At 42.1% G+C, this 26,413-nt stretch overlaps 2 protein-coding genes across 2 annotated transcripts; one reads left to right on the top strand and one right to left on the bottom strand.

Annotated features, from left to right (window-relative positions):
- Positions 1-4,835: 4,835 nt before the first annotated feature.
- Positions 4,836-23,635, bottom strand: LOC311590250 (protein C3orf33 homolog). The gene is made up of 6 exons (XM_084769124.1): positions 22,724-23,635; positions 21,732-21,970; positions 20,017-20,076; positions 17,383-17,530; positions 11,218-11,378; positions 4,836-6,755 (listed from the first exon to the last, which is right to left on the bottom strand). The coding sequence occupies exons 2-6, from the start codon at positions 21,843-21,845 to the stop codon at positions 6,354-6,356; spliced, it is 885 nt and encodes a 294-aa protein (XP_084625250.1). The 5' UTR covers positions 21,846-21,970; positions 22,724-23,635; the 3' UTR covers positions 4,836-6,353.
- Positions 21,844-25,091, top strand: LOC311589780 (translation machinery-associated protein 7-like; the record flags this gene model as incomplete). The annotated part of the gene is made up of 2 exons (XM_084768441.1): positions 21,844-21,943; positions 23,517-25,091. The coding sequence occupies 2 exons, from the start codon at positions 21,844-21,846 to the stop codon at positions 23,690-23,692; spliced, it is 276 nt and encodes a 91-aa protein (XP_084624567.1). The 3' UTR covers positions 23,693-25,091.
- Positions 25,092-26,413: the final 1,322 nt, after the last annotated feature.

Here is a 26,413-nt window from a genome sequence, read left to right on the forward strand (position 1 = left end):
TGCAGGCATGCTTTTTACTTTTCATTTCTCTTTCACTTCATTCACCATTAACCATAATAAAGCTGATGTTGTTATCAATATTTCATAAATAAGAAGTAGCTATGACAGGGCCGGGCGTGGTGGCACATGCCTTTATTCCAGCACTCGGGAGGCAGAGGCAGGCGGATCGATGTGAGTTCAAGGCCAGTCTGGTCTACACAGCAAGTCCAAGACAGCTAAGGCTAAATGGAGAAACCTTGTCTCAAAAAAAAATAAAATAAAAGAAGAAGAAGAAGAGGAGGAGGAGGAGGAGGAGGAGGAGGAGGAGGAAGAAGAAGAAGAAGAAGAAGAAGAAGAGGAAGAAGAAGAAGAGGAAGAAGAAGAAGAAGAAGAAGAAGAAGAAGAAGAAGAAGAAGAAGAAGAAGAAGAAGAAGAAGAAGAAGTAACTGTGACAAACTGGACCTGGTGGTACGTGCCAATAATCCTTCACTCAGGAGGTGAAATCAGGAGAATCAGAGGTCTAAAGTCATCCTAAGCTACATAGCAAGGTTCAGGCCTGGCAATCGGAACCGATTAGGCTCAGCCAGCCACTCTTCCTCAGCACACCCAATGAAGAGCTGAGCAGTGAGAAAGGCGGAGCAGCCACGTTGGACAGAATAGATTAAGGACTGACCCAGGTCTGTCTTCAGGGCACCGATAGGAACTTTTTTCTTCTTCAGTTATTTTTAAGACAGGGTCTCTCTACGTAGCCCTGGCTATCCAGGAACTACTTTGTAGACTCAGAGATAGGCCTGCCTCTGCTTCTGCCAGGATTAAAGGTATGTATGGGTCACTACACCTAGCAGGAGCTTTTGGGTTACACTGAAGGCAAGAGGTAAGTATAATTAAATAGTCCTGGTCCAGGTGTGGTCCCACTGGTCAGTGCCTCAGCTGTCTTCTGGGTGGTCCAAAGTGGTCCTTATAGATTGAGAGAACAAAGTGGTCCTCAGGAGATGAATATGTCTGCTAGGGGATTGGCACGACCATGCATAATTGCCATCATGGGGATGGGCATCCTTCCCATGAGGGTTTTCTCTGTTTGGGATCCAAGATAGCTACAGATTTAGAAAGATGCCTTATCTCTGTCCCTTCTGCCTCAAAGGTGGATGGAATGTGTAAGACAAGCACTCCCTGAGTAGTTAACGGAATCATTTGAAACGTTAAGCAGATGACCGGACATAAAAAGAGACAGACACAAAATAGAGGCAGAGATCAGGCTTTCATAAAGCTTTGTGTTGTTCTGTGGGTCCAAGACAGCAGCCCATGCTTTTAGCAAAAGTAACTTTCATTAAGTGACTGCCACGTCTGCAGGAGCTGCCGTCCTCAAGGCCTCAGTGGAAGGCTTGCAGTGGCTGATGCTAGCCCATGGGCAGGTCAGCTGACTGCTTGGAGAGGCCTTTTCACAAGGAAGCCAGAACAATAGGAAGGTGTCAAGTCACCCTCTTCTCCAACAGTTTACTTATCTGTAGAAAAATAAGCATTAGAAGATGCTTCCAATAAGAATAGTAAGATTGGGACTGGAGAGATGGCGCAGCAGTTAAGAATACACAACACGGGGCTGGAGAGATGCCTGCTCTAACAAAGATCCTGAGTCCAATTCCCAGCAACCACATGGTGGCTCACAACCATCTATAATGAGATCTCGTACCCTCTTCTGGTGTGCATGCAACCAAAACACTGTGTATTTAATAAATAAATATATCTTTTTTTTAAAAAAGGAATACACAACAGTTCTTGCAGAGTTTGGCTCATAGCGCCCATATCAAGTAGCTCACCTGCCTCTAACGCCATCTGCAGGGGAATCAGATGCCTCCTTGGAGATGCCATACCTGCATCATAGCCACATACAGGCAGGCAAACATAAACATAATTTAAAATACTAATAATTAATCTTAATAAATAGTAGCAATATTGATTTTGAATGCTTAATGTTTTGTAGAAATCTCAACACCTGCTTAGCATCCTAGGGAAGATTGGTCCATGTAATTTGTCTCAGGATGAGTGTCTGCAGTCCTATCAGAAAATGTAGGACAGAGGAGGCCGGAGATTCACCCACCTATTTCTGTGTTTTTCATTTTGCTGTTTTTTTTTTCATCCTAAAATACTAAGTATAACTAGGTACCACATTTGCAGATGCCATATTTTGAGTCATGACAGAAGCAAGTGGTACAAAGGCAAAGAAACTGAGCTTTGCCCAGAAATATGGGTGAATCCAGACTTTCTCTAAATGGGCCTTTTATAACTAGCCCAGACACAAAGCTCCAGCATGTCTGAGGTTATCCAGGGTATCTGGACCTAGTACTATCAAACAAACTGCTCTATAACATAGACCATCGATGAAGCCAATAAAGTAGATGTGGCCCCAAAACAGAATTGTCAGCTAATGGAATTTCTCCACTAGAGACCTTCAAGGTATTACTACCAGGTATAGAACAGAAAGTCAGCCAATGGAGTCCCATTAGGGCCCTTCCTGCTCCTTTGTCCATAATTTCCCTGTGTCAAGGGGAAGTTAGACTAGGTAAGAGAAAGACAGGAAAAGCCTCGCCTTCACATGGCATAGCCAGAAAGACAACAGTATGATGTCTAACATATGGGAAGCCACTGAATTAAACATGCCAAAATGGAAAAGAATACAATGTAAGCACTTAAAGGCTAACTTCTCTGCAAAAATGAGACAAAAGTTATTGATGTATCAGAACCAGGAAATAAAAACTAAAATGTAGCTTTCTACTTAAAAAAAAAAAAAAAGTAAAGATGCAAAACCACGATCATCACACGCTTCAGAATCTTGGGGAACTCAATGAAAATTAATAAGTTAATTAATAAGCTTCTTCTTAGGTTTTAACAAGGAGTCAGGCAGCTGCACTACACACACAGCATAGACTCTGTGGTGGTTTGAGTGAGAATGACCCTCTATAGGTTCATATGTTTTAGTACTTGGGTCCTAGTTTGTGGAACAATTTGGAAAGTATGAAGAGGTGTGGCATTGTTGGAAGAGGTGTGTCACTGGAGGTAGGCTTTGGGGTTTCAAAAAGCCATGCCGTTCTCCTTTGGCTCTCTGCTTTGGGCTTGTGAATCAAGATGTGAGCTCCCAGCGACTGCTCCAGGGCTATAATTACTGCCTGCTGCCGTGATCCCGACCATGATGGTCATGGAACCTATTCCTTTAGAACCATGAACTCCAAATTAAACAGTCATGGGGTATGTATTATCAAAGCAATAGGAGAGGAAACAAGACAGACCCCCCTATAGCATACATTGTAACTGAAGCCAATTCTCTGGGGCTGGTAGATCTGACTTTCTTGGTATCACAAACATATTTTTTTAAATCCTCCTTGTGGGACTCTGCCAGATAAAGTTGAAGTCTGACTCCTCCAGACAGCCATTTTGTGCTTGGTCAATGAAGACAGACTCCCTTTCTTAGCAGGGTTCTCACACCATCTGATCTGGTAACCCCACATTTTGTAAGGAGTGCCACCTAGTCCTAAAGAAAAATACAGGCCCCATACTTTCCTGATAAGGAACTTTAACAGGCACAGGGAGTGCCTGAAAGTACCCCACCCTGTGCTGAGCAGATCCTAGCCTCCAGCAAATGACCCTTAATTGTACCTAGGAGTCATCCCCTCACACAGGATAATTAAGTACTGTTTTCTCCTTCTTGTGATAGGGCCCCTGCTACTGCGTGTAAATGAGCTACTGTACCACTGTATGTAAATTAAGTATCCTGGCACCCTTAGTCTTATCGAATCAGATATAGTCACCCTCAAAACCCCTCTCTACTGCCCAAGGTTTATAAATAAAGGCTGGCTAGCTTGGCAGGGATAGGGGTGGGGAGGAGTGCATGCATGGGTCATGCTCATGTTTGGGCTCCAGCTCGGGGTCATGCTTTCTTGCTCCCCATTCCTCCACCATGACCATCCGAGACTCCATTTATTTGGGGCAGGGCGGGAGGATGTTGGGGAGGAACCGCAGCTGCCAGGTGGTCAGGCAGCAATGGCGGATTTGCCTTTGCAGCCTCTGTGGCCTGCTCAAGCACTGCCAATAGCTCAGTGTTGGCATCCCCCCAATTCCAAGAAGCACCACAGGGCCTGCATCTCACCCTGCCTACCAGCGGGGTTTGGTTATCTGCCTGGTTTCTCTGCTGTGCTTGGCACAGAGGCTCAAACACTTGTGGGGCTCCTGAGTCTCCACTGCCTTTTGAGAGTTGCAGTCTCATTCTAAAATGAGCTAATTGTAACACCTGGTATGGAACTGAATTTCTATTTCCTCTGGAGAGGCTGGGAACCTGGCTCAGTGCCCAGGCCACAAGCCTCACCCCTGAGCACTCTAATCTGCCCCTCAGAAAGAACCAGCACCTTGGGACCTTTGATCTCAAAACCCATCTGTTCTTGTCTGGAAGCAAGCAGCACGTGGACTGACCTGCCACACGTGGGGCCCAGGCCTGCCGCCAGATGCAGAAAACACCTCTTAGCCAGGCATGGTAGCACTTAGGAGGAAGAGGCACGTGGATCTCTATGAGTTCAAAGCTAGCTTGATCTACACAATGAGTCCCAGGCCACCAAGGATTATGTAATAATGGGATCTTAAAAAAAAAAAAAAAAAAAAAAACCTCACAAAACAAACAAAAGCAAAAAACAAAACAAAGCAAAAACTTATATATATATATGTATATATATATATATATATATATATATATATATATATATATATATACATACATACATATATGTGTGTGTATATATTTGAGGATATTAGCAGCTCTAGTTGGCAACATGAACCTGGAAGAGTGAGGCCTAAAAACAAATCGGACTAAAGTCTTCATGTAATACCCAACTTTATTCAGAGCATCAGACAATTTATACCCTTGAGGGTTAAGAAATGTCACCCGAGGGGGCCAGGTGTGGTGGTGCACACCTCTAATCCCAGCACTAGGGAGGCAGAAGCTGGTGGATCGCTGTGAGTTCAGGGCCAGTCTGGTTTACAAAGTGAGTCCAGGACAGCCAAGGCTACGTAGACAGGCCCTGTCTAGAAAAACCAAAAAAAAAAAAAAAAAAAAAAAAGAAAAGAAAAGAAACGTCATCTGAGAAATGTTTACAATCACAAGAACAAGTCAAATGTGGCAAAACCAACATAAAACACAAATAACACTAGCCAGCTATAATAATAATCTGAAGTAAGCTCACTCCTACTCCATATACCTGGGAGGGCCACAAAAGCATCCAAGGACAAAGAAACTGAGGTCACAAGACTCTTGTCTTGTTTCCCACAGCACTCAGAATTCTCCTCCCAAGACTCCATTTTTGGACCACGTTCAACCATGTTTGGCTAGTTAGCAAAATCCTGTTGGCCTTGGGAAAGCGGCTTACACTGTCAGGAAGATTTTAGTACGTACAGTAAAGTGCTTTGGGGGTGCTTTACTTTGTTGTTTCACATTTTTAGATAAAGTCTCTATTAATTGGCCCAAGCTGGTCTTCAATTTACTATGAACCAAGGATAACCTTGAAATTCTTATCCACAAGTCTACTTAAAGAGTGCTGGGACTACAGGTGTGTGCCACCATGCCCAACTAACTTTACTATCAAGGCAGTTTACACTCTTGAATTCAAGAATTGGCTACTTCAGGGGCTCAGTGATGTCCTAAAGGTCCTTTCTTTCTGTCCTCCGTGCTGCCATCCTCACCATTGTCTTAAGGATAATTCTCTCATCTGACATCAGGGTGAAATCAGCTGTATTTATTACCAAGAATGGTGTCCGTACTTCCTGTGTCACAGGCCCAAACTCACCAATCAGTAGCTAGAAAGATGCTGGGGGGGAAAAGTGTGGCCTCAGGAAAAAAATATTTTTAAAATTCCTTTATTGTAAAGGTGATAAAATTGAAAAACAAATATTAAATATGGCTTCCCCTTCTAACTGTCAACACTTCAGCTTTCTCTTCAGACACTAGCATTATAGATTGGCAGTGTAGCTCAGTAGTGCTGTGCTAGTCCAGAATGCCTAGGCCCTGAGGTCAATCCCTGGCACTAGGGGTCAGAGAGGAAGAAGAAAAAAAGCAAAACTTGAGTTTTACGTACACACACACACACACACACACACACACACACACACACACACACCCCACATCCTTTTACCAGGTACCTTTTTTTATAGTGTCTTTCTTTCCTAAAAGTATATTACATTGGTTGTAACTCATTCAAATTGATCCTGATGTTAACAATGTTTTTGTTAAATACCACTAGCCTGAAATTTTGATCACTTGAAGTTCCCATTTTTACACAATGAAAAGTGGTCACGCTTTTCCCTCTTCAAGGGGGTCACCTCTAGACCTCATGTGTGTGTCACCCTTTTCTCCGAAGGTGTAAGTGGCTCACAAGTTCTCTGAGTCTCAGAACTAAAGAGCAGTTGCCCACGGTCTCCTTCCAGCTCCCACAGGTCCTCCAAAACCTGCCATAGTAACTTTCTTTGGCCAAGTTCACATCTGGCCCAGCTGTTTTTATATGATTCCCTTTTTGCCATCTCTCTCTCCAGGAGTCTTTGAGTTTTCTATAATAACTTGCTTTTTCAGATTCTTCCTTCCATATTCCTTCTCCTTTCTTTAAGGCTGTCAATTCAGCTTTCAGTAGGTTTCGGTGAATTTTCCAGTGGGTTTTGGAGTCATGAGTTAGGCCTCTGACAAGAACGGCTTTGCCTAAGCCTCTTCTCAGAATCTCCTCATTTAGATTCACATTAAAATATCCACCCTGAATAAAAAGGAGGAAACCGATTATTATATGTTATTATAAGTATATATAAATCTATAAGATATAGTACTATAAATATATCTTATTTACCTTAAAATTCACCAATTTTATCTTTTTTAGAGAACATTAAAAAAAAAAGAACTATAACACAGAGGTCTTCAGGCCCCATTTGGTGGCACATGTTTGTTGTCATCCTGGCATTTGTGAGACTGAAGCAAGAGGATTACTTACTTACTCAAGACCAGACTGAACTACAAAAAGAGATACTGTCTCAAAAAAAATAAAACATGTAACAACAACAAAACAAGACCTGGAGAGAAGCAGCATCTATGCAAATATCTAGGTGAGGCATCTTAGGCTCATAATCCTAGTGCTGGGGAGGCCGAGACAGGTGAATCCCTGGATGCCACTGGCCAGCAGCCTCCCTGACTAAGCGATCTCTAGGCTCAGAAAGAGAAGATAAGGTACAGAGTAACCAAGGAAGACACCTGACATCAACCTCTGGCCTCCACACATACCACATGAGTGTGAGTACCTGTATACACATAAGAACCCATAAGAATACATAAGACACACACACAAAATAAGTTGCAAAACAGACAAACAAAACAACAACAAAAGGATTGAACAGCCTAAATCAGCTACTGCTAAATTGAAAGATTTTATTTTTTTTAAATAAAATATGCTCTTACAAGCCCTGCTCAAAGTCTCCTGATTCTCACTGATTTCTAATCATTTCAATGATTAGATTATCACTGAAACGATAAAGTATAAATGATGCTATTTACTTTCTTGGCTGTGTAGAGAGAAAATGTAGCACAGGATTTGCATAAGGAGAGCCCATAGCAAAACAAAGTACAATAAAAGCTAAAAAGTAAATAAGTCCTAGTGAACTGAATAGTATTCAGTTGTTAAGTTAAAAAGTCCCAGGGTTTGAAGGCTCTGGCAGGTAGGGTTTGGTTGTTGCTGTTTTAATGTACATTAGTGTTTTGCATGCCTGTGTATCACTTTCATGCCTAGTGCCTAGACAGGCCAGAAGAGGGCATCAGGTCCCTTAGAGTTACAGCTGTAAGCCTCTGTTTGAGGCCTGGGTCCTCTGCAAGAGTAGCCATCACTATCATCTATTGAGCTATTTCTCCAACCCCAGGTATGCACATTTTAAAAATGCTTACTCCAAATAATCTTTGAATCTTTACCTTGAAACTTTCATTTCTGGAATATCCTACTTGTAATGCAATCAGTAAATGATTCCCACCCCCACTCCTTAGGAATTCATAGGAAAAGCAGATCCTATTTCAATCTAATAAAACTAATTAAACCCAAGTATCGGTAGCTTCGTTTTAAAGTATATCACAGGGCGAGGGAGATGGCTCATCAGGCTAAGAGTGCTTGCTGATCTTGCAGAGGCCTGGAGTTTGGCTCCTAACACCCACACAGGGCAGCTCAGAACTGTCTGAATTCCAGCTCCAGGATACTCAGCACTTTCTTCTGGTGTCTATGAACACTACACACACACGTGCATAAACACATATAGTCACACACACACACACACACACATACATAAAAACAAATTAGGTTTTGTTTTTCTAGACAGGGTTTCTCTATGTAGCCTTGGCTGTCCTGGACTTGCCTTGTAGGTCAGGCTGGCCTCCAACTCAGAGATCTACCTGCCTCTGCCTACCGAGTGCTGGGATTACAGATGTGCCCTACTGCCCTAGCAAATAAAAATCTTAAGAAAGCAAAACAAAAACAGTGGTTGTGGCACACTCTGTGACCTGGAGTTTAGTCCTAGTACCCACGTAACAAGCCAGGTGTTGTGCAAATGCTTATAACTCAACACAGAAGGACTCTACCAGCCTCATCCTTGTTCATGCAAGTATAAACAAACACACACATGTGCATATAATCTCAAGCAGACACACGCACAAACACAATCTCACACCAATATTCACATACACATTTTTAAAAAACTAAATCACAATTAATGTGAAATGAATGTAAAAATGTCAAAATTCTAGGCTTGAACAAGAAAATTTTTCTAAGATTTTATAAAACAAAGTAATTTTTATTAAAAAAAAGGTTTTTAAACAAAATTGAAGATAAAACATTATTTTGGTTCACGGTGATGAAAGAGTTATGAAAGGTTTATTATATTTGCCTCAGTTTAAAGCATTTTATAAGTTCATATCCTTGAGGCAAGCCAAACAACTGAATTTCAGTTTCACACATTTGTAGAATTCAAGCAGGAGAAGTACTTGAACCACATTGTGTGCACAGCATAGTGGGCTGACACGGAAAACAACGCAAGGATGCAGCAGGGCTTTGGGGCCAGGAAGAACTCTGCCAGGCCCTTAGAGGCCTCCCTGTAAGTGACACCAGCACCCCCAGAGGACAGCTATCTGCACACATGAAGGGACATGAGCAAAGCATTTACTTTTACAGCATCTGAGTGTGAACACACAGGATACTGGAGCAGATGGCGCAATACTTACCTCTAGAAAGCATTCTTGTTCTCTGCAACTTCCCGTTGCCAAGTGACACTCCCCAAATGACTTATGGTAACAATATGATAATATGCTCAGCCACATGCAAATGTAGAGGGACAGTCCTTTATTTAGCAAATGTAGAGGGACAGTCCTTTATTTAGCAAATGTAGAGGGACAGTCCTTTATTTAGCAAATGTAGAGGGACAGTCCTTTATTTAGCAAATTTGAACGTTTTCTTCCTTTCTAACTTTCTTTTTATATCTTCAGATTTGTTTATTTATATATTTATCTTTTATTTTATTTTATTTTATTTTATTTTATTTTATTTTCCAAGACAGGATTTCTTTGTGTAGCCCTGACTGTCCTGGGACTTGCTCTGTAGACCAGGCTGGCCTCAAACTCACAGAGGTCCCCCTGCTTCTGCCTCCAGAGTGCTGGGACTAAAGGCATGAGCCACCAACACCAGGCTATTTTTATTTTTATTTTTTAATTAAGCTTTGCTTTTTTAAAAAATATTTATTTATTTATTTATTTATTATGTATACAGTGTTCTGCCTGCATGTACACCTGCAGGACAGAAGAGGACATCAGATCACATTACAGATGGCTGTGAGCCACCATGTTGTTGCTGGGAATTAAACCCAGGACCTTTGGAAGGGCAATCAGTGCTCTTAACCTCTGAGCCATCTCTCCAGCCCCATGTTTTTATTATTTTTAAATCAGCAAATATTTGTACTTTATGTATACAAGCATTTGCTTAGATGTATGTACGTGCGCCTCATGTGTGCCTACTATCCTTACAGGCCAGAAGAGGACATTGGATGCCTGGAACTTCAGTTACAGACCTTTGTAAGTTGCCATGTGGTTGCCGGCAACCAAACCTAGTCTTCTACAAGAGCATAAACCATTCTTAACCACTGAGCCCTCCCTTTTTATTTATTTATTTATTTAAAATATTTATTTTTATTGCTTTTATTCATATATATGTCTGCATGCGCCTGTGTAGCCTGAGGAGTTTGATCACTTGGAGCTGGAGTTACATGTACCTGTTAGCTGCTTGGTGTGGGTGCTGCTGGGAATCAAACTCATGTCCTTTGCAAGAGCAATAGGAGCTCTTACATACCGAGCTATCTCTCCAGCTATCTCCAGGCCTTAGTTTTTAATTTTTAAAATTACATGTATACATGTGTGTCTATGTGCATGAGTATTACGGGTTGCAGAATATTTGATCACACTGTGAACCCCATGATTATGTACTGGAAAAAACTGTATGCTGTGGCTCAGCCCTAGCACACACCTTTAACCTAAGAACTTTCTCTTTGTTGTAAACAGGTGGTTGTGGGTGTGGCTCAGCCCTAGCAAACACATTTGACCCAATAGCTTTTTGTAAGCAAAAGAGAAATAAAGCCATCCATAGGTCAAGAGGGGGAGCAAGCCACCAGCTGACAGGAGGTAAACACAAAAAGGAGGACACTGATAGAAGGGTGTTTAAGACAGAGTGGAGAAGGAGGAAGGGCTCTTTCCTTCTGGGAGGAGAGCTGAGTAGGAAGGTCAGCTGGGTGCTTTCTCTGCCTCGGCTAGCAGGCTTTCACCCCAATATCTGGCTCCTGAGTCTTCACTGGGATTTCCTTCCTTTATAACAACAGTGCCCACGGAGGCCAGGAGGGAGTGTTGGAGCCCGTGGAACTGGAGTTACAATGGTTGTGAATTGTCTAAAGTAGGTACTAGAAATTGAACCCACGTCCTCTGGAAAGACAGCAAGAGCTCTTAATTGCTTGATCCCCATCTCTCACCCCTTTAGACATCCTATCTGGGTAAAAGAATCCTCCATACATATTAAAAATTAAATTTATATATGAAACACCTTGTTCTTTACACAAAACTGTAAGTTCCTTATCAAGTAAAAATGCTAATTAAATAAGTGCTTACTTATGTGAAGAATAAAAGGTGCTCAGTGATTTCCTCAGACTACTCACCCTGTTCACTAAGAGGTAGCAGAAGAGAGCATCGTTCTCCTTTCCAAGAAGCTGAAACCATAGCAGCTGGGACGGCTTTAGCTCTCCCTGCAGCCAGACCTTGCCCATTTCTGTGAGTTCTACTCCAGCCAGCTTAACCAGCAAAACCCCACAGGGCTTGTCTAAGAAAGGAATGAAGAAGAAATTTAGCCTCAAGGGCGCACCACGAAGAAATCCCAAAGTCATTTGCCTCCAAGCCCCTACCACACCGAACAATGCATTGTACTTATTTATACATAGTCAAACTTTAAAACTTAGGAACACTTAATTTTACTAAATTTATTCGTTTTTCTCTTAAAATAATACAAGTATAGGCCAGGTATAGTAGCCTTTAATCCCAACACTCAGAAGGCAGAGACAGCTGGATCTTTGTGACTCTGAGGTCAGTGTGAGATACACAAGGAGCTCAGGAAAGCCAGGGCTTCCCTGTGTTAAAACAAACAAGAAAAGAAAAACAAACAACAACAAAAACCCCACAAACAAACACAAGTCCTCAGTACAAGTATAGAACAGAATAATCCTAAAACCTGTTTGATCAAGTTCCTTCCCATTCAAGATTTAGCCAAACTCACTCTTTATAACTTTCCAAAGCTGTTTCTACAAGTATATGAATAAAGCAGCCTAGTAAAATGGTTACTGTTACAAGGAGAACTGCAGACACTGGCTCCTTACTTCAAAGAACTTGTGAACCACTTTGCTGTTGCTGCTTTTCAAGACAGGGTTTCTCTGTGTAGCCCTGGCTGTCCTGGACTCTCTTTGTAGACCAGGCTGGGCTCAAGCTCTCAAAGATCCGCCTGCCTCTGCCTCCCGTGTGCTGGGATTAAGGGCGTGTGCCGCCACCACCCAGCTGCTAACTACTTAAGAAAATCAGCTTTCCACCCAAACAAAGACTGGCTGTCTCAATTTTATTGCCTTTTGAAAAGAAGATTTAATTTTTTAGTTATGTGTGTATGCCTGAATGTATGCTGCATGTGTGAGGGTGGTCATGGAAACCAAAAGGAGGCATCAGAGTCATGGACCCAGAGTTACAGGCAGGTGAGAGCCTTCCAGCATGGGTGCTAGAAACCGAACTCAAGTCCTCTGCAGCAGCAGGGCACTCTCTTAACCACCAAGCCATGGCCAAATAAATGATTACTTAAAACAAACAAACAAACAAACAAACAAATATAAACATTTAGCACAACTGACTTCCAAACAAGATTTTACCAATTTATTTTATTTTTTAAAGATTTATATATTATTTATACAGTATTCTGCCCACATGTGCACCTGCCTACCACAAGAATGCACTGAGTCTCATTACAGATGGTTATGAGCCACCATGTGGTTGCTGGGAATTGAACTTGGGACCTTTGGAAGAGCAGACAGTGCTCTTGACCTCTGAGCCATCTTTCCAGCCCGATCTTACCAATTTATAATCAAGATAACACAATATGAAGATATATTTACTCAAGTCTTTAAAAATACTTTATCAACTTAATTTTAATAATGACTTAATTTATTAACTAATTATTTTTTTTAGGAGACAGGCTGAGTCTGTGTCGCCCAGGCTAGTCAAGTGACCTTCTGCCTCTTCGTGAAACCGTGGATGCATGCCACACTGACTAGCTTGGGGTTTTATTTTTAGAAAAATGTTTAGAATTTTCCATAACGGAGTTTTAAAAATTAGTATCTTAAAAGGAATGTTTCTTAAAAACCTGTTTCCTGAGTTTCAGGTGAAAAAGCCTCAGTGAGCAGGCAGATTGCATCCTTAGCAACAATTATGTGAAACAGGTAATATGCATTATAGTCATGTAACTGGCATGACATAGATATAATAACTGTGTTCTAACATAATAGTCATGATAGCCTTTTTATGGCCTAATAGTCTTGATAGCTGTTATAACTTAATGGTGACGATAGCTGTGTTATGATATACTAGTCATAACAGCTGTTATGACATGCTAATCAGGCCGTGTTATGACAAAGTAATGCTGGGAATTGAACCTGGGTCTTCTGAAAGAGCAACAAGTACTCTAAACCACTAAGTCTTCTCTCCAGTCCCTTCAATAAATCTTGCAAAGAAACAGTTTTACAAGTCCAGTCCACATCGGATGGGACAATTCAGAGATGCTAGAAGGTAGGCAGGAAAGGGTAACATGGGTTAGTAGCGTAGGCAATGAACATTCTGTCAAAAGGTAGGATGTGAGTTTTAGAGATGAACACAGAAATCAGGGAAAGGCAAAAGCATGTCAAATGAGGGAAAAATATGAACAGCTGGAAAATCAGAGAATGACACAAAATGATACTAAGTGATAAATACCATCACTAAGGAGTCTACCTCATCATTAAACTTTGTTGTTGTTTGTTCGTTTGTTTGTTTGTGTTGAAACAGTATCACCCTATGTAGCCTTGGCCAACCTAAAACTGGCTATGTAGACAAAGCTGACCTCACGCTCACAGAGACCCTCTTGACTCTGCCTCCTGAATGCTGGGATTAAATGCCTGTGCCACTGTGCCCACCATAAATACATGTTTTTTAAAGGTTTGGGAAGGTCTGATAAACACACTGGTATTTGTGAATAACCTTCATTGCTACAATAGTTATATCCATATTATAACACAATAGTCATGATAATGATTTCTGATATAACAGAATTATTGAATAAGTTATAACAGCTGTTATGATATAATAGTCATAATAGCTGTTATAATAAAATACTCATTTAGCCATGTTGGGACATAATAGCCATGGTAACTGTTATGACATAACAGTGACGATAGGCATGTTATCCCATAATAGGTGTGATAGCTCTGTTATGCCATAATAACGATAGCCATGTTATAACAGTCATGGTAGCCAGATTATGATATTACTGGTGTGAATAGCCGTGTTAGGACATAACAGTATGTCGCTGTGTCTTGGCATAATAAGCAAAAGGGTTTACTTGGCCATCATTGACAGGAACTCAAACAGGGCAGGAGCCTCAAAGGCAGGAGCTGATGGGCATGCTGCTCACAGGCTTGCTCCCCATGGCTTGCCCACCCTGCTTTCTTACAGAACCTAAGTCCAGGGATGGCCCCACCCACAATAGTCTGGGCCCTCCCCGATCAATCACTGCTTCAGAAAATGCCCCAGAGCTGAATCCAATGGAGACAATTAGGTTCCCTCCTTCTTATGCCTCTAGCTTGTGTCAGGTTGACATTACACTATCCAGCACACCAGGAGAGCCATGTTGTCGCACAGCACTCATAACAGCTGTGCAATGGCATAGCAGGACAGCCGTGTTATATGATAAGCTGTGTCATTACATAATAGTCATAATATCTGTGCTAAAAGTAAAAGTCAGGATAGTCATGTTCTGACATAATAGTTCTAACACTGCAAGGAAACTCACGGCAACAGGCAGTGTCCTAAAACAGAAGGAACACCCTGGGATATATGCAGTTGCCAAAAATATTAGTATCTTATCAGCAGCAGTAAAAGCACCTTTGGTTAATCTCCTTGCAGCACAAGCAGCTCAGTGACTACTGCAGGCATATACCTACTTCAGTGGCCACCATGTGTAATAACACTGTAACAGAAGAACAGGCACTCACCAAATCACCACTGAAAGTGTTATATTTTACTTCATACTTTTTAAAGTTGTGCACGAACATGCATGGTTGTGCTTATCCTTTCTCATCTATATACACCAAAGATTATGAGGGGCGTCATGTAAGTCATAAGGGAGGAGTCCTAGAAATCTGCGCTTTTCCCCCCCTTACACAGGCATCCTCAGTCACGGCTGTGGTGGTTTAAATGAGTCTCATCCATTTGAATGCTTGGTCCCCAGTTAGTAGAATTGTTTGGGAAGGTTTGGGAGATGTCGCCTTGTCAGAGCAGGTGTGGCCTTATTAGAGGATGTGTGGCCACTGGCTGTGAAGTTTCCAAAGTTCATACCAGGTTGTTCTCTCTCTCTCTCTCTCTCTCTCTCTCTCTCTCTCTCTCTCTCTCTCTCTCTCTTTCTCTCTCTCTCTCTCTCTCTCTCTCTCTCTCTCTCTCTCTGTCTCTCTCTCTTTCTCTCTCTATGTCTCTCTCTCTCTCTCTCTGTCTCTCTGTCTCTCTCTCTGACTGTCACTTAAGGATCAGCTATAAGCTCTCAGCTACTGTGTTAGCCTCACTCCTGCCTGCTGCCTTACAACATGCCGTGATGATAATGGACTAACATTCTGAAACGGTAAACAAACCTCCAACCGAATGGGTCCTTTTATAAGTTGCCTTGGTCACGATGCCTCCTCACAGCAACAGAACAGTTAACTAACAGAACGACAGACAATCATTTGGACCAAATCTTTTGAGTAAAGAATGGCTTCAATTTTTAGGATCTAGACAGTTCTACGAATAAAAACAAACAAGCAAACAAACAAACAAACAAAAAACTCCACAAAGGTCCAGCTGTATTTCATAGACCAGATAGTAAAAGTGGTACAAGGACACGAAAGAAAGCAAACAGCCTGTCTTTCCTCACTGCTTTTACAATGCTGGGAATGAACCGCAGGGCCTCCGATGCACTAAGCAAGCACGCTTCAACTGTGCTCTGCCCCCAGCACCAGGCACATTGACTTACTAACTACTTTCAAATAAAAAAGATTCTGTTCTAGAATGTTATTACATCATTCAACATAGTGCTTGGGGAGTGACTTTCTACTTCCTAAACCATTTTAAGTAGTTTTTTGTGTTTTTTGTCACTTCTGAAAATACAAAATGATCTCTTTGCCAAGAGCAATGTATCTCTGTCACAAAGCATCCACATTGTCATTTCCTCTGTAGTGGCCACTATCTGTTAAATGACACACAACACGTTTCTTTCATTTATACCTGAACAGGCATGGAGTTCTGAAATGGACAACACAACAAAACAGAAAACAAAAAGTACTTTCTAGCTATGTCCTAGTGCCTCCACTGCATAGGGATAGAGCTTATAAAACAAAACAAAACAAAACAAAATACCAACAACCAAACAACCAGACAACCAAACAAACACTAAGTCAATTCTTTTGGCAGATTTTACCCAAACACTATTGACTAGTCAGTATTTTTCTATAGACTATGAACATCAAGTTTGAGGGAAAACTTGTTCCTGCTTATCAGGAGCTTATACGTTAGTAGAGAAGATTAAATTTTTAAAAAATGTATATATAGCATGTACAGGAAGTTAAAATAAATATAAGGCAACCAGGTGGCTTACAACTTTGGAAGATGGGCAGCAACTTTTACAAAGCATGGCGGGAAATCAATGACAGCTATGACTGCAGTGCACTTAAATGGCTATGGGGCGGCCAGTTCTTCCCAGGAAGTTTCACAAAAGAACAGACAATGGAGCTGGATCTGAAAGAATGAATCTAAGTTGTCTAAGCAAAGAACCAGACCCAGGGGCAACAGGCCGCGTCTCCAGGAGAAAGGGGCACGTGCCTGGGCTCTTTCATCTGAAGCAGAGACAGATGATAACCAGTAGGAAAATGGCGTGCCTCCTACTACCCCTCCAGTCTCCCTTGGCCCCTCTCAACCTTCTTCACGTGTTTCAGGCCTCATGTAAACTGTCAAAAGGCACAAGCTCATGCCTTCCTATGTTCCTCCTGGCCTGCCGACTCGGATGGTCAGGTCTCCGATTATATAACAACCCCTCGATGAGGCCTTCTCCGACTCCTATATATGTGTAGAGATACTTAACCCTACCAGACCTGGATAGTTATCCTAGGATGCAGTTCCTTGTCTTCATCGACATTAGGAAAACATCTTCACATGTATATCGCCTATCCTCCACCAAGACTGTGAGCTACAAGAGTTAGAATGGCTGCGTTTACTAAATTCAGCATTGAACTCGGTTATCTTAGGACCTAGGACATAAGAGAGTGCCTTCGCTTATGGGAAGAGCAACCAAATGAAAGACCGAGCAGTCGGCTACAACAAAAGAGAGAAGGAAGACGCTTGAGCCAAATTAAATAATTTCTCGTCAACAGGGCTACGGTTCAGGCTTTCATAGACTACAGAAAGTAATCAGAATTAGGATATTTTTATGACTTTATAAATAGCATCTTGTTATTAAATGCCACAATAGTAGCTATAACAGTTATCTAGCTTTATAATTCTTGCATCGTACTTACGTTTCCATGAAGACAGAAGAGGTAAAGTAATAGGAATATGCTCAATTTCTAGCCCACACTCAGTTATCCGGTGTAATCGGCCACGCAGTTTCACCCTCTTTCTTATAAATTCTACTGGAATCTCTGAAGAGGTTGTAAATTTTGATGTCTGTTGATTTTCAAAGAGAAAGGTGTAACTTTAACTTAAGATGAAAATAAAATGTGAAGATACCTAACCATTTAACAAGAAGACACAGCCATTGTAAAGTTTCTTCTTCTTCATCATCATTATTTTTATTACTGTTATTGTTGTTGTTATTATTATTACCATTATTATTATTATTATTATTATTATTATTATTATTATTATTATTGCCATTTTTATTTCTCAACCCAGAGTTTTTCTGTTTTAGCCCTGGCTGTTCTGCAACTCACTATTGGCCTGGAACAGAAATCTGCTTGCCTCTGCCTCCTGAGTGTTGGGATTAAAGGCGTGTGTCACCACCACCCAGCTATAACTTGGTTCTTAATTTGACATTGACATTTTAATATTTAATCAAAAGTGTTATGTGGTCTGGAGAGATGGCTCAGCAGCTAAGGGCACTTGATGTCCTTGCAGTGGAAGTGGGTTCAGTTTCCAGCACCCAGTTCCTGATGCCCTCTTCTGGCCTCTGGTACACATGAGCTCACACATGCACAAACACATACACATAAAAATAGTAAATAATTTAAAAAATATTTATAGAGACTTAAAGCTTACTACCCATTCATTTCCACTTCAAGATGTTATATAGGAGATGATAAGTGTAAATCCTAAACAAAGTTGTATTAAATTAGACTCCCAACTGGCAAGACCTTTAAAATTAAAAAAAAAAAAATTCATTTAGAAGACAAAGCACATCTTAAAAAAGAAGGAGGCAGACTAATGTTGGAAATTTACTTCCCTGACAACTACTTGGTGGCCAAGGTTAGTAGCTATTTTATGCAACATGCACCACACATCATGGCTAGCTCAGAACCTTACGTAACACTGGGCTTGTTTCTCTTACCAGGAAAGAATATTTGATGCCATGGCATACTTTCTCTGCAAGGAAGGAGAGCTTTATCTAAAGGTTGGGGAAGTTTCCCAGTCATCACTCAAATCAGGGCTTAAGTTTTAAAATTTTCTATTTAGTTTGCATGTGCATGCATGCATGTGTGTATGTGCTACATTGTACATGTACAAATCAGAGGGCCACATAGTGGGGTATAATTCTCTCCTTCCACCTGCACATGGGTTCTGGGTGTTGAACTCAGGTCTCCAAAGCCTTTATCTCAAAGCCCCAGAACATACTTTTACTTGGATTCAGAAGGAACCACTCTGGATTTCTATTTGTTTGCATGGGTATACATTAAAGTACTTATGTAAGAGGTTTTTGTTTTCGAATATTCACCGAATCGAACACCATAAGTGATAACCCACATTTCAAGTTAAACTCTGAAGTTACACCCTTTCAGATTAAATAGATAATTCTATAACCTGACAGTTTAGGTTCAATAACTTAAAAACAGCCACATCAGGATTTATATTTCTATCTAAATGTACTACTTTAATTGAAAAACACCTGAGAAGCAGTTTTGCCTGAAGGACAAGATCTCATGAGCATCAACACCTCCCTACTCAAAGAAACTAGACAAAATCCTAGTTTGTTTTGGTTTTGGTTTTTGGTTTAGACAAGCTTTCCCTCTAGCCCAGGCCAGGCCGACCTGGAGCCAGCAGGCCAGGAACTGGTAGCAATCCTGCCTCAACTTTCCAAGTTGCCAGGAATACAGGTGTGACTCACCACACCCAGTTAAGTCCTAGTGTGCTCACAGAAAATTGAGATGTGTGTGTGTACTGAAAGGTTATGGTTTATGGAGCAGCTAAAACAGCTCATGGGATAGTAATCACGTGTTTACAGATGACAGCAATTGGGCAGAAGTGGGTAAATAAAACTTATGTTATTAACCGTCATGCTTTTTCTTTACTCCAACTCATGCCTTATATGTAGACTCAATATTTTTAGCATTTGGGTTGCTGGTTCAATTCTGAAGTAATCAGAATGCTATCCAATTCTTAGAGTTTTTTTTTAAATATATAAGCAATATATAACATATGTAAAAAGTGAGCCAAAACCACTTGAGATATTACACAGTGTCTGAAATGCAAGTTTAGTGGCTATACTATTTTCACAAACTCAATCCTTTATGGAATCATTTACATATAAAAAATGTGATTATGCAAATAGTCTGTAGAATTAAGTAACTCTAAAATGTTGCACATTTTTATGACCCGAAAATATACTCACTACCTCTAAATCTTTTTGTTTGTTTGTTTGTTTTGTTTTGTTTTGTTTTTCGAAACAGGGTTTCTCTGTGTAGTCTTGGCTGTCCTGGACTCACTTTCTAGACCAGGCTGGCCTCGAACTCACAGCGATCTACCTGCCTCTGCCTCCCGAGGACTGGGATTAAAGCCGTGCGCCACCACGCCAGGCTCACTGCTCTAAATCTTAAGGAGGACCTTAAAATATGTTTATTATTCTAAAATACAACTTAAAACCTTCCAGTATAAATATAAGCTTCCTGTGAAGAGAATAAACCAGCAGTTGTCTGTTGCCCCTGCCATTTTTGACTCACCAGGCGAACACTTCTCACTAGCAACACTATCCCAGCTATGGCCATTCCAGTGCTGATGTTCTGCAAAAAGAAATTCAGTGATTAATTCTCATCAATTGTTTACACTAGTCAGTGTACTCACTCAAATGGGAGGAGACTGTCTGTGTGATGACTAATAGTTCAAACAATGTAGGTGCTGGCTCGATTCTTCCAAACACTGCTGCCCTGTCCTGTCTTTAACTTTCACACTGTTGCTTTATCTTTCTTCCTAGCCGTCTGGCAGGCACAGGGATTTGACTGTGAATGGTTGTTTTTTTTTTTTTTTTTTAAACCTTGTCTATGAATTCCTTGAATGCTCCCACAGCCTAACATTTCTAATCTTTACATCCATGTTTAATTATGTATTTGGTAGAAAAACCTTAAAATACAGCATCATGGCAAATAAACTGGGTAAACGTGTATGTGAATGGTTGGAAATTAATGTAGTGAATAATAATACACGTGTTTATTTGGCACTTATCAACCCTAAGTGACAGATACTAGACTACTCTAAAGTTGGAGCTACAAAGGCATGTCCCAGACACGGCCTTGGACCTCGTGCTGTCTGCCTGCGAAGCATTTACAAAGCTCAACTTCCTCGGGAGATTGTTTGTTTGTTTGTTTGTTTTTCAAGACAGGGTTTCTCTGTACAGTCCTGGCTGTCCTAGACTCAGTTTGTAGACCAGGGTGGCCTCAAACACAGAGATCCAGCTGCTTCTGGTTCCCTGAGTGCTGGAATTACATGCCTGTGCCACCACTCCGGCGGGGGTGGGGGGGTGGGGGCGTGCTCTCATCAGGATTTTAAAGGTCTGTTGTTCCTTCCAAATTCATTCTCCTCCTGGCTTTTCCTTGCCTGTCTTTCCTAATGCTCCATCTGCCCATCTGTCCCGAGACTGCCTCCTTCTACTCCCCAGAGAATGACCCCAGGCCCCCAGGCCTCATTTCTAGAGTGTTTTCTGTGGTTGTTCAAGATGTTGGTGGATCCAAGGCTTTTCTCATTCCGGCACGTTTACTCAGCTCGCTTTCAGCAATATGTCCACTTCTGATTTCCTTTTAACGCTTAACTATGCCCGGTTGCCTCAAATGGCTTCTACCTACAACTGTGCTCTGAAGTCTAATGGTCTGTCTTCAAGATCACATTCTCAACCTTTGCATATGCAAGAGCTCTACAGCTTTTCCCAATAAATCATTAACTGCCACACTCCTCCATGTCAGGAACCATCACCACCATCGACCCAGGGGCAGCTCCCGCTTTGCCCATACCACCACAGGGACCTTAGTAGTCCTTTCTCCGGTGTTAATCTGGTGGTCTGAGTGTCTCTTCTTTGTCTGAATTTCAGCGACTTTTCTTGCTTCGCATAAATACAAAACAAAACAAGACTGGGGATATAGTTCAGTGCTAAGCACTAGAATGTTTACCTAAATTCCAACCCCAGCTCTGGAAAAACTCATCAAGGTTCGGGACTTCTCTGCTCTTCCTGGGTCTCCAGCTTGATATATTGACCAAGGAGCTGCCCCTGGACCACCCCTGTGGGGTCCCCAGCACCGCGCCATCCTGGCAGCGAGGAAGCAGGCCTGACGGCAGTGTCGCCTCCTTGGCCATTCCCCTGCAGCGGGAGCTGCCCTTCCGCCCCTCCTCCTGGAGGCCTGCGGCGAGCATCCCGCTCAGGCTAGCCCACCCCTCCGGGTCGTGGCACCTGGACAAGGCGCAGATGGTTGTCCACCCACTGCGACACCCGCGTCACCACGTTTGCCTCCCCTCGGTCGGAGTCGGGCGCCTGCGACCGGACGCTAGCGGGCGACCGCGCCATGTTCCGGCCTCCAGCGAGCGGTGCAGGTTTTTCCGCGGGCGGCAGAGGGCGCTGCGCTGCGCTGCGCGGCCCAGGGTCCCCTCTGCTCTGTGGCTCCGGCACACCCTGTCTACAGGAAGTGTGTGCTACAGGGCAACAGAAACAGAACAACTGACTCAAAACAACGCAAATAATGATGTTAAATATTAAGAAAATATTAGGAAGTCTGAGGGAATATACACGGTCCTCTTATTCTTGCTGCTTTTTCTATAAGCTTATTTATTTGTTTGTTTTTGTTTATTTTTGCTGTTTTCCTGACAGGGTTCCTTTATGTAGCCCTGGCTGTCCTGGAACTATCTCTGCAGACCAATCTGGCCTTGAACTCAAGAGACCCACCTGCCGTATTTTACAGTGCTGGAGAGCAAACCCAGAACCTCTTCAAAATGTGCTCCACTTTTTTTCTTTTTTCTTTTTCTTTTTCTTTCTTTTTTTTTTTTTTTTTAAGAAACGAGGTTTATGTAGCGCAGGTTTATGTAGCGCAGGCTGGCTTCGGCATAGAGATCCTTCACTTCAGCCTCTGCTTTGCAGAGGCTACTGATGGCTTTCTAAATACTTTTTTCCCCACAACTGTTTTAATGTGTTTTGCCTACATGTATTTCTGTGTGAGGTTGTGAAATCCCTTGGAACTGGAGGTAAAGACAGCCTAGAGCTGCCATGTGGGGGCTGGGAAGTGAACCCAGCTCTCTGAATACTTTTAATATCAAAAATAATAAAAGAGAGAATGGAGATATACTTTATTCGTTGAGCCGAAGTGTGTATTGTGTAATAGATTTAACTTTGGCCCAAAGAAAGATGTGGTTTTTTTCCCACTGCTCTTGATAATTTCTAAAATATCTTACCTGATTAAAATTATCTTTTGCCCCGGGGCTTTTGAGCCTGTAAGAAAGTCTAACATCCAGCTTCTGGGGGAGGCGTTGAGTCTCTGGACATCATCAGCTTGACCTGCAGAGGGGCTGGTGACAGATCTAGTGCGCAGTAAGAACTCTGCACACGGAGCAGTCCGGGTTGCACTGTCCATGCTTTCTCATACACGGTTGCCGAGAGGAGTCAGTGTTGCTCATGACTTCATTGACGGGCAATTAAAAAAGAAAATTAGCACACCTGGGGATGCCCTTGGGCATGCCCAAACTTGACAGTTGGTCTTATAAGTATTGGAAGTCAGTGGGAGGTGGTGGTGCATGCCTTTAATCCCAGCACTCGGGAGGCAGAGGCAGGCGGTCTCTGGTCTGCAGAGCACGTTCCAATAGCCAGGGCTATACAAAGAAATCCTGTCTCAAAAGCCCCAAGCATCCCCAAAAGTGCTGGAAGTCTTGGTACAGTTGTTTAGCTCTGCATGGGTTCGGTATATTATAATCTCTAAGTGTGTTTAAAAGGTTACAGTAGAACTTCCCTAACATGTGAGGCCTTGGGCTGGATTCCTAGCACTGCAAAAATATAAAAGAAAAACAAAATGAAAAAGTTCAATAGCTGGAACGCTGGAGCTCTTAGAAGCACTTCGCTTTCGGCAGCTGGTCTTCTAGAGATATTAGGTTTGATTCTCTCTGCTGTCTGCTCTTTCCTCTCACTGAATTTCAAATCCGATTTGTCCTTGGCTTAGAATCAGAGCTGTAGGCGCCGTGTCGGGCTGAGAAGGTGGCAAAAAGAAGCCCCTGAAAGAGCTCAAGAAGCAGGCCAAGGAGATGAACGAGGAAGATGAGGCTTTCAAGCAGAAACAGAAGGAGCAGAAGAAACTCGAGGAGATGAAAGCCAAGGCCTCCCGCAAGGGCCCCCTGGCCACAGGTGGAATGAAGAAATCTGGCAAAAAGTAGAACGAAGTTGTATCCTGGAGCCTGCTAAACATCTGGATTCCCTGCCATAATATCTTTGTCAATATATATATATATATATAATCTTTATCACATACAGCTAGAATAGAGTGTTATCCTGAAGCCTATTGTACATTGTAATAAACATTTGTAATAAAAGTAAATAAAAATAACAAAAGTAAATACAATGAAAAAAAGAAAAAGTTCAATAAACTTATCTTACAGAAATCATATAATGTTGTGAATCAGTGTCCCACCCGCGTTTTTATGAATGACATTGGCATATCAAACTCACCTGTGAAGTCTGCGTTCCTTGCTTAGATGATGTGCACACACAGGTACATGTGCCAAAGGCACCAAAAAAGGAAAGCTATTATTCCTATATAGTTAGAAATGGACAGCAGTAAGCTAGGCCTCTAAAGATTTGAAGTATCTAGCTGTGTTTTCATATCTACAGGGCCAAGTCACCATGGTTATGCCCCTTAGTGAACTCCTCAGAGAGCTGGAAAACAAAGCTGGCTAATCTCATCTCAGAGGCACAAAACTAAACACTAACCTTAGCTTTACCTTCCAGTGGAATCCCTGTTGTCTGTCCCCGCCTCAAGCCTTGTCTTTTCAAATCTTGCAAGCCTCGTTCTTCCTTTTCTTCATTAGAGATCAGTTCAGGGCCTCTTGCTGGCTAGGCAAGCTTTTCCCACCACTCAAGCACACATCTCCATTTCTTTACTTTCAATTTACTTACATCAACATTCAAATATATTCAAAGTATTTTTAAAATACTTGTAAAAATCTTAAATCATGGTCTCTGTGCAGACGTGAGCCTTAGAGCAGCCCCATGTGGAGGTTAGGGGTTCATCTGGAGCTACAGGTGCAGGCAGCCACCTGGTTCGGGTATTGGAAACCGATTTTAGGCTCTAAAAGTGCCATGTGTTTTTAACTATGTCAGCTCCCAAATTTGACCCCTTCTTTCCATTAACATTTTATTAAATTTTCTCATACTTTCCAAGTTCAAAAGATGATGTCTCTTGCAGCCAGAAGTCATCCTTGGTAGTTCAGTTGGTAGAGTGCTTGTGCAGCCTGCCCAAACCCTAGGTTCAGTCTCTAGCACCACATAAAATTAGGTCTATGCCTGTAATGTTGGCATGTGAGGGGAGGGAGTTCACTTTTAAGGGACTACTTTAAGTACAGGAGAAGGTTATTAACCAGGTGATAGAAACTAGGGATTGGTATACTGGTCTAGAATGTGAGATGCAATATGAAGCTTGTCACTGGTGAGGAGCAAATTTCAATGGTGCAAAACGGGGCTGCAAAATGGTCCAAAAAGTGATGTGGGACCAGTGAGTTGGTAATAGTACAGGAACATCAGCGGCTCAGTAGCTTCACACTGGAGATGGTAGCTAGAACTGATGCTACTAGCACTATATCATTAAAAAAAAACCACTAACCAGGAGGTAAGCTAATGAATGCCTTTAGTCCTACCACTCAGGAGACAGAGGTAGGCGGATCCGAGTGAGTTTGAGGCCAGCCTGGTCTACAAATCTAGTTTCAGGACAGCAAGAGCTACACAGAGAAACTCTATCTTAAAAAAACAAAACCAAAAACAAATAAACAAACAAAAAACAAAAAACAAAAAAAAAAGAGAAAGAGAAAGATCACTTACCTTTTCCTGTGCCTGTTTTCTGTGTAGAACAGGAATTACCAGATACCTACCTTTTAAAATCATGGATCCTCTTGATTAACTTAGATGAGAATTCTTGAATGGTATTTTGCATAAAGAAATAAATTTTGGCTGCTATAATTGTGGGAAGCCGCGCTCACATTCTCACATTCGCCATTACAAGATGGCGCTGACATCCTGTGTCCCATGCTGACAAACAACTAATCTGCACATGTGCGAAGGGATTTTCCACTCATTGTGCTCTGCCTCTCCCGTGGCGTCATCTCGCCCGATGAGCAACAGCCAATCAGGGACTGACACATCCTAAGCGGAGGACAGTTTCCTATATAAGGGATGGGTTTCTGCTGTTTGGTCTCTCTGTCTCCATTTTACTTGTTGTAAGCTTATGCTCTCCCTCTCAAGATGCATTAAAGCTTTACTGCAGAAGGATCCTGTTTGTGTGTGCAGCGTCGTTCTTGCTGGCGAGACGGTAACGCTAGCCACATATAATACTTCTGGAACTTGTAATGATGGCCACAGTGGACAGGGGTAGTGCTAGACGGCAGAGCCTTTGTCTGTTTTCTTCTATTTAACTTTTTGCGGTGCTGGGGCCAAGGTAGTAATTGAAACCTGTTAATTTTTTTTTTTTGAGATTTATTTAATTTTATGTGTATTGGTGTTTTGTCTGCACATATGGATGTGTACCAAGTGCATGCAGTGCTTAGAAGTAAGCAAGAGATCTCCTGGGACTGGAGTTACAGAGGGCTGTGAAACATCATGTGGGTGATGGCTTGAACCCGCTCCTCTGCAAGAGCAGCCAGTGCTCGTAACTGAGGAGCAGTCTGTCTCTCCAGCTCCCGCTGCTACTGTTAAAGGAGAAATGCCCACAGGACGTGTTCTTTAGTTTAACTTGAGTACACAGAGCTCCTCCCACCTGGGATTCCCTCATTGCAGGCGGTAGGCAGAATCATGATGGACAGGGCTTGTTGGAGTATGTGGCTTACATAACGGAGAAGAATAATTTCATCATTCAGGAGACACCATCTGTCCTTAAGAGAGGAGGTCTG

This window comes from Acomys minous, assembly GCF_964271855.1.
Source record: "Acomys minous genome assembly, chromosome: 19".
Lineage (NCBI taxonomy): Eukaryota > Metazoa > Chordata > Mammalia > Rodentia > Muridae > Acomys > Acomys minous.

Bases quoted from the DNA above. Each gene is read 5' to 3' on its own strand.
- LOC311590250 (XM_084769124.1), bottom strand. From the start codon at position 21,845: ATGGCGCGGTCGCCCGCTAGCGTCCGGTCGCAGGCGCCCGACTCCGAC. The intron at 17,531-20,016 runs GTGAGTCAAAAA...GAAAATCAACAG, and splicing joins TAGTGAGAAGTGTTCGCCTG to ACATCAAAATTTACAACCTC. The intron at 6,756-11,217 runs GTGAGTAGTCTG...CTTTTTATTCAG, and splicing joins GCTACCTCTTAGTGAACAGG to GGTGGATATTTTAATGTGAA.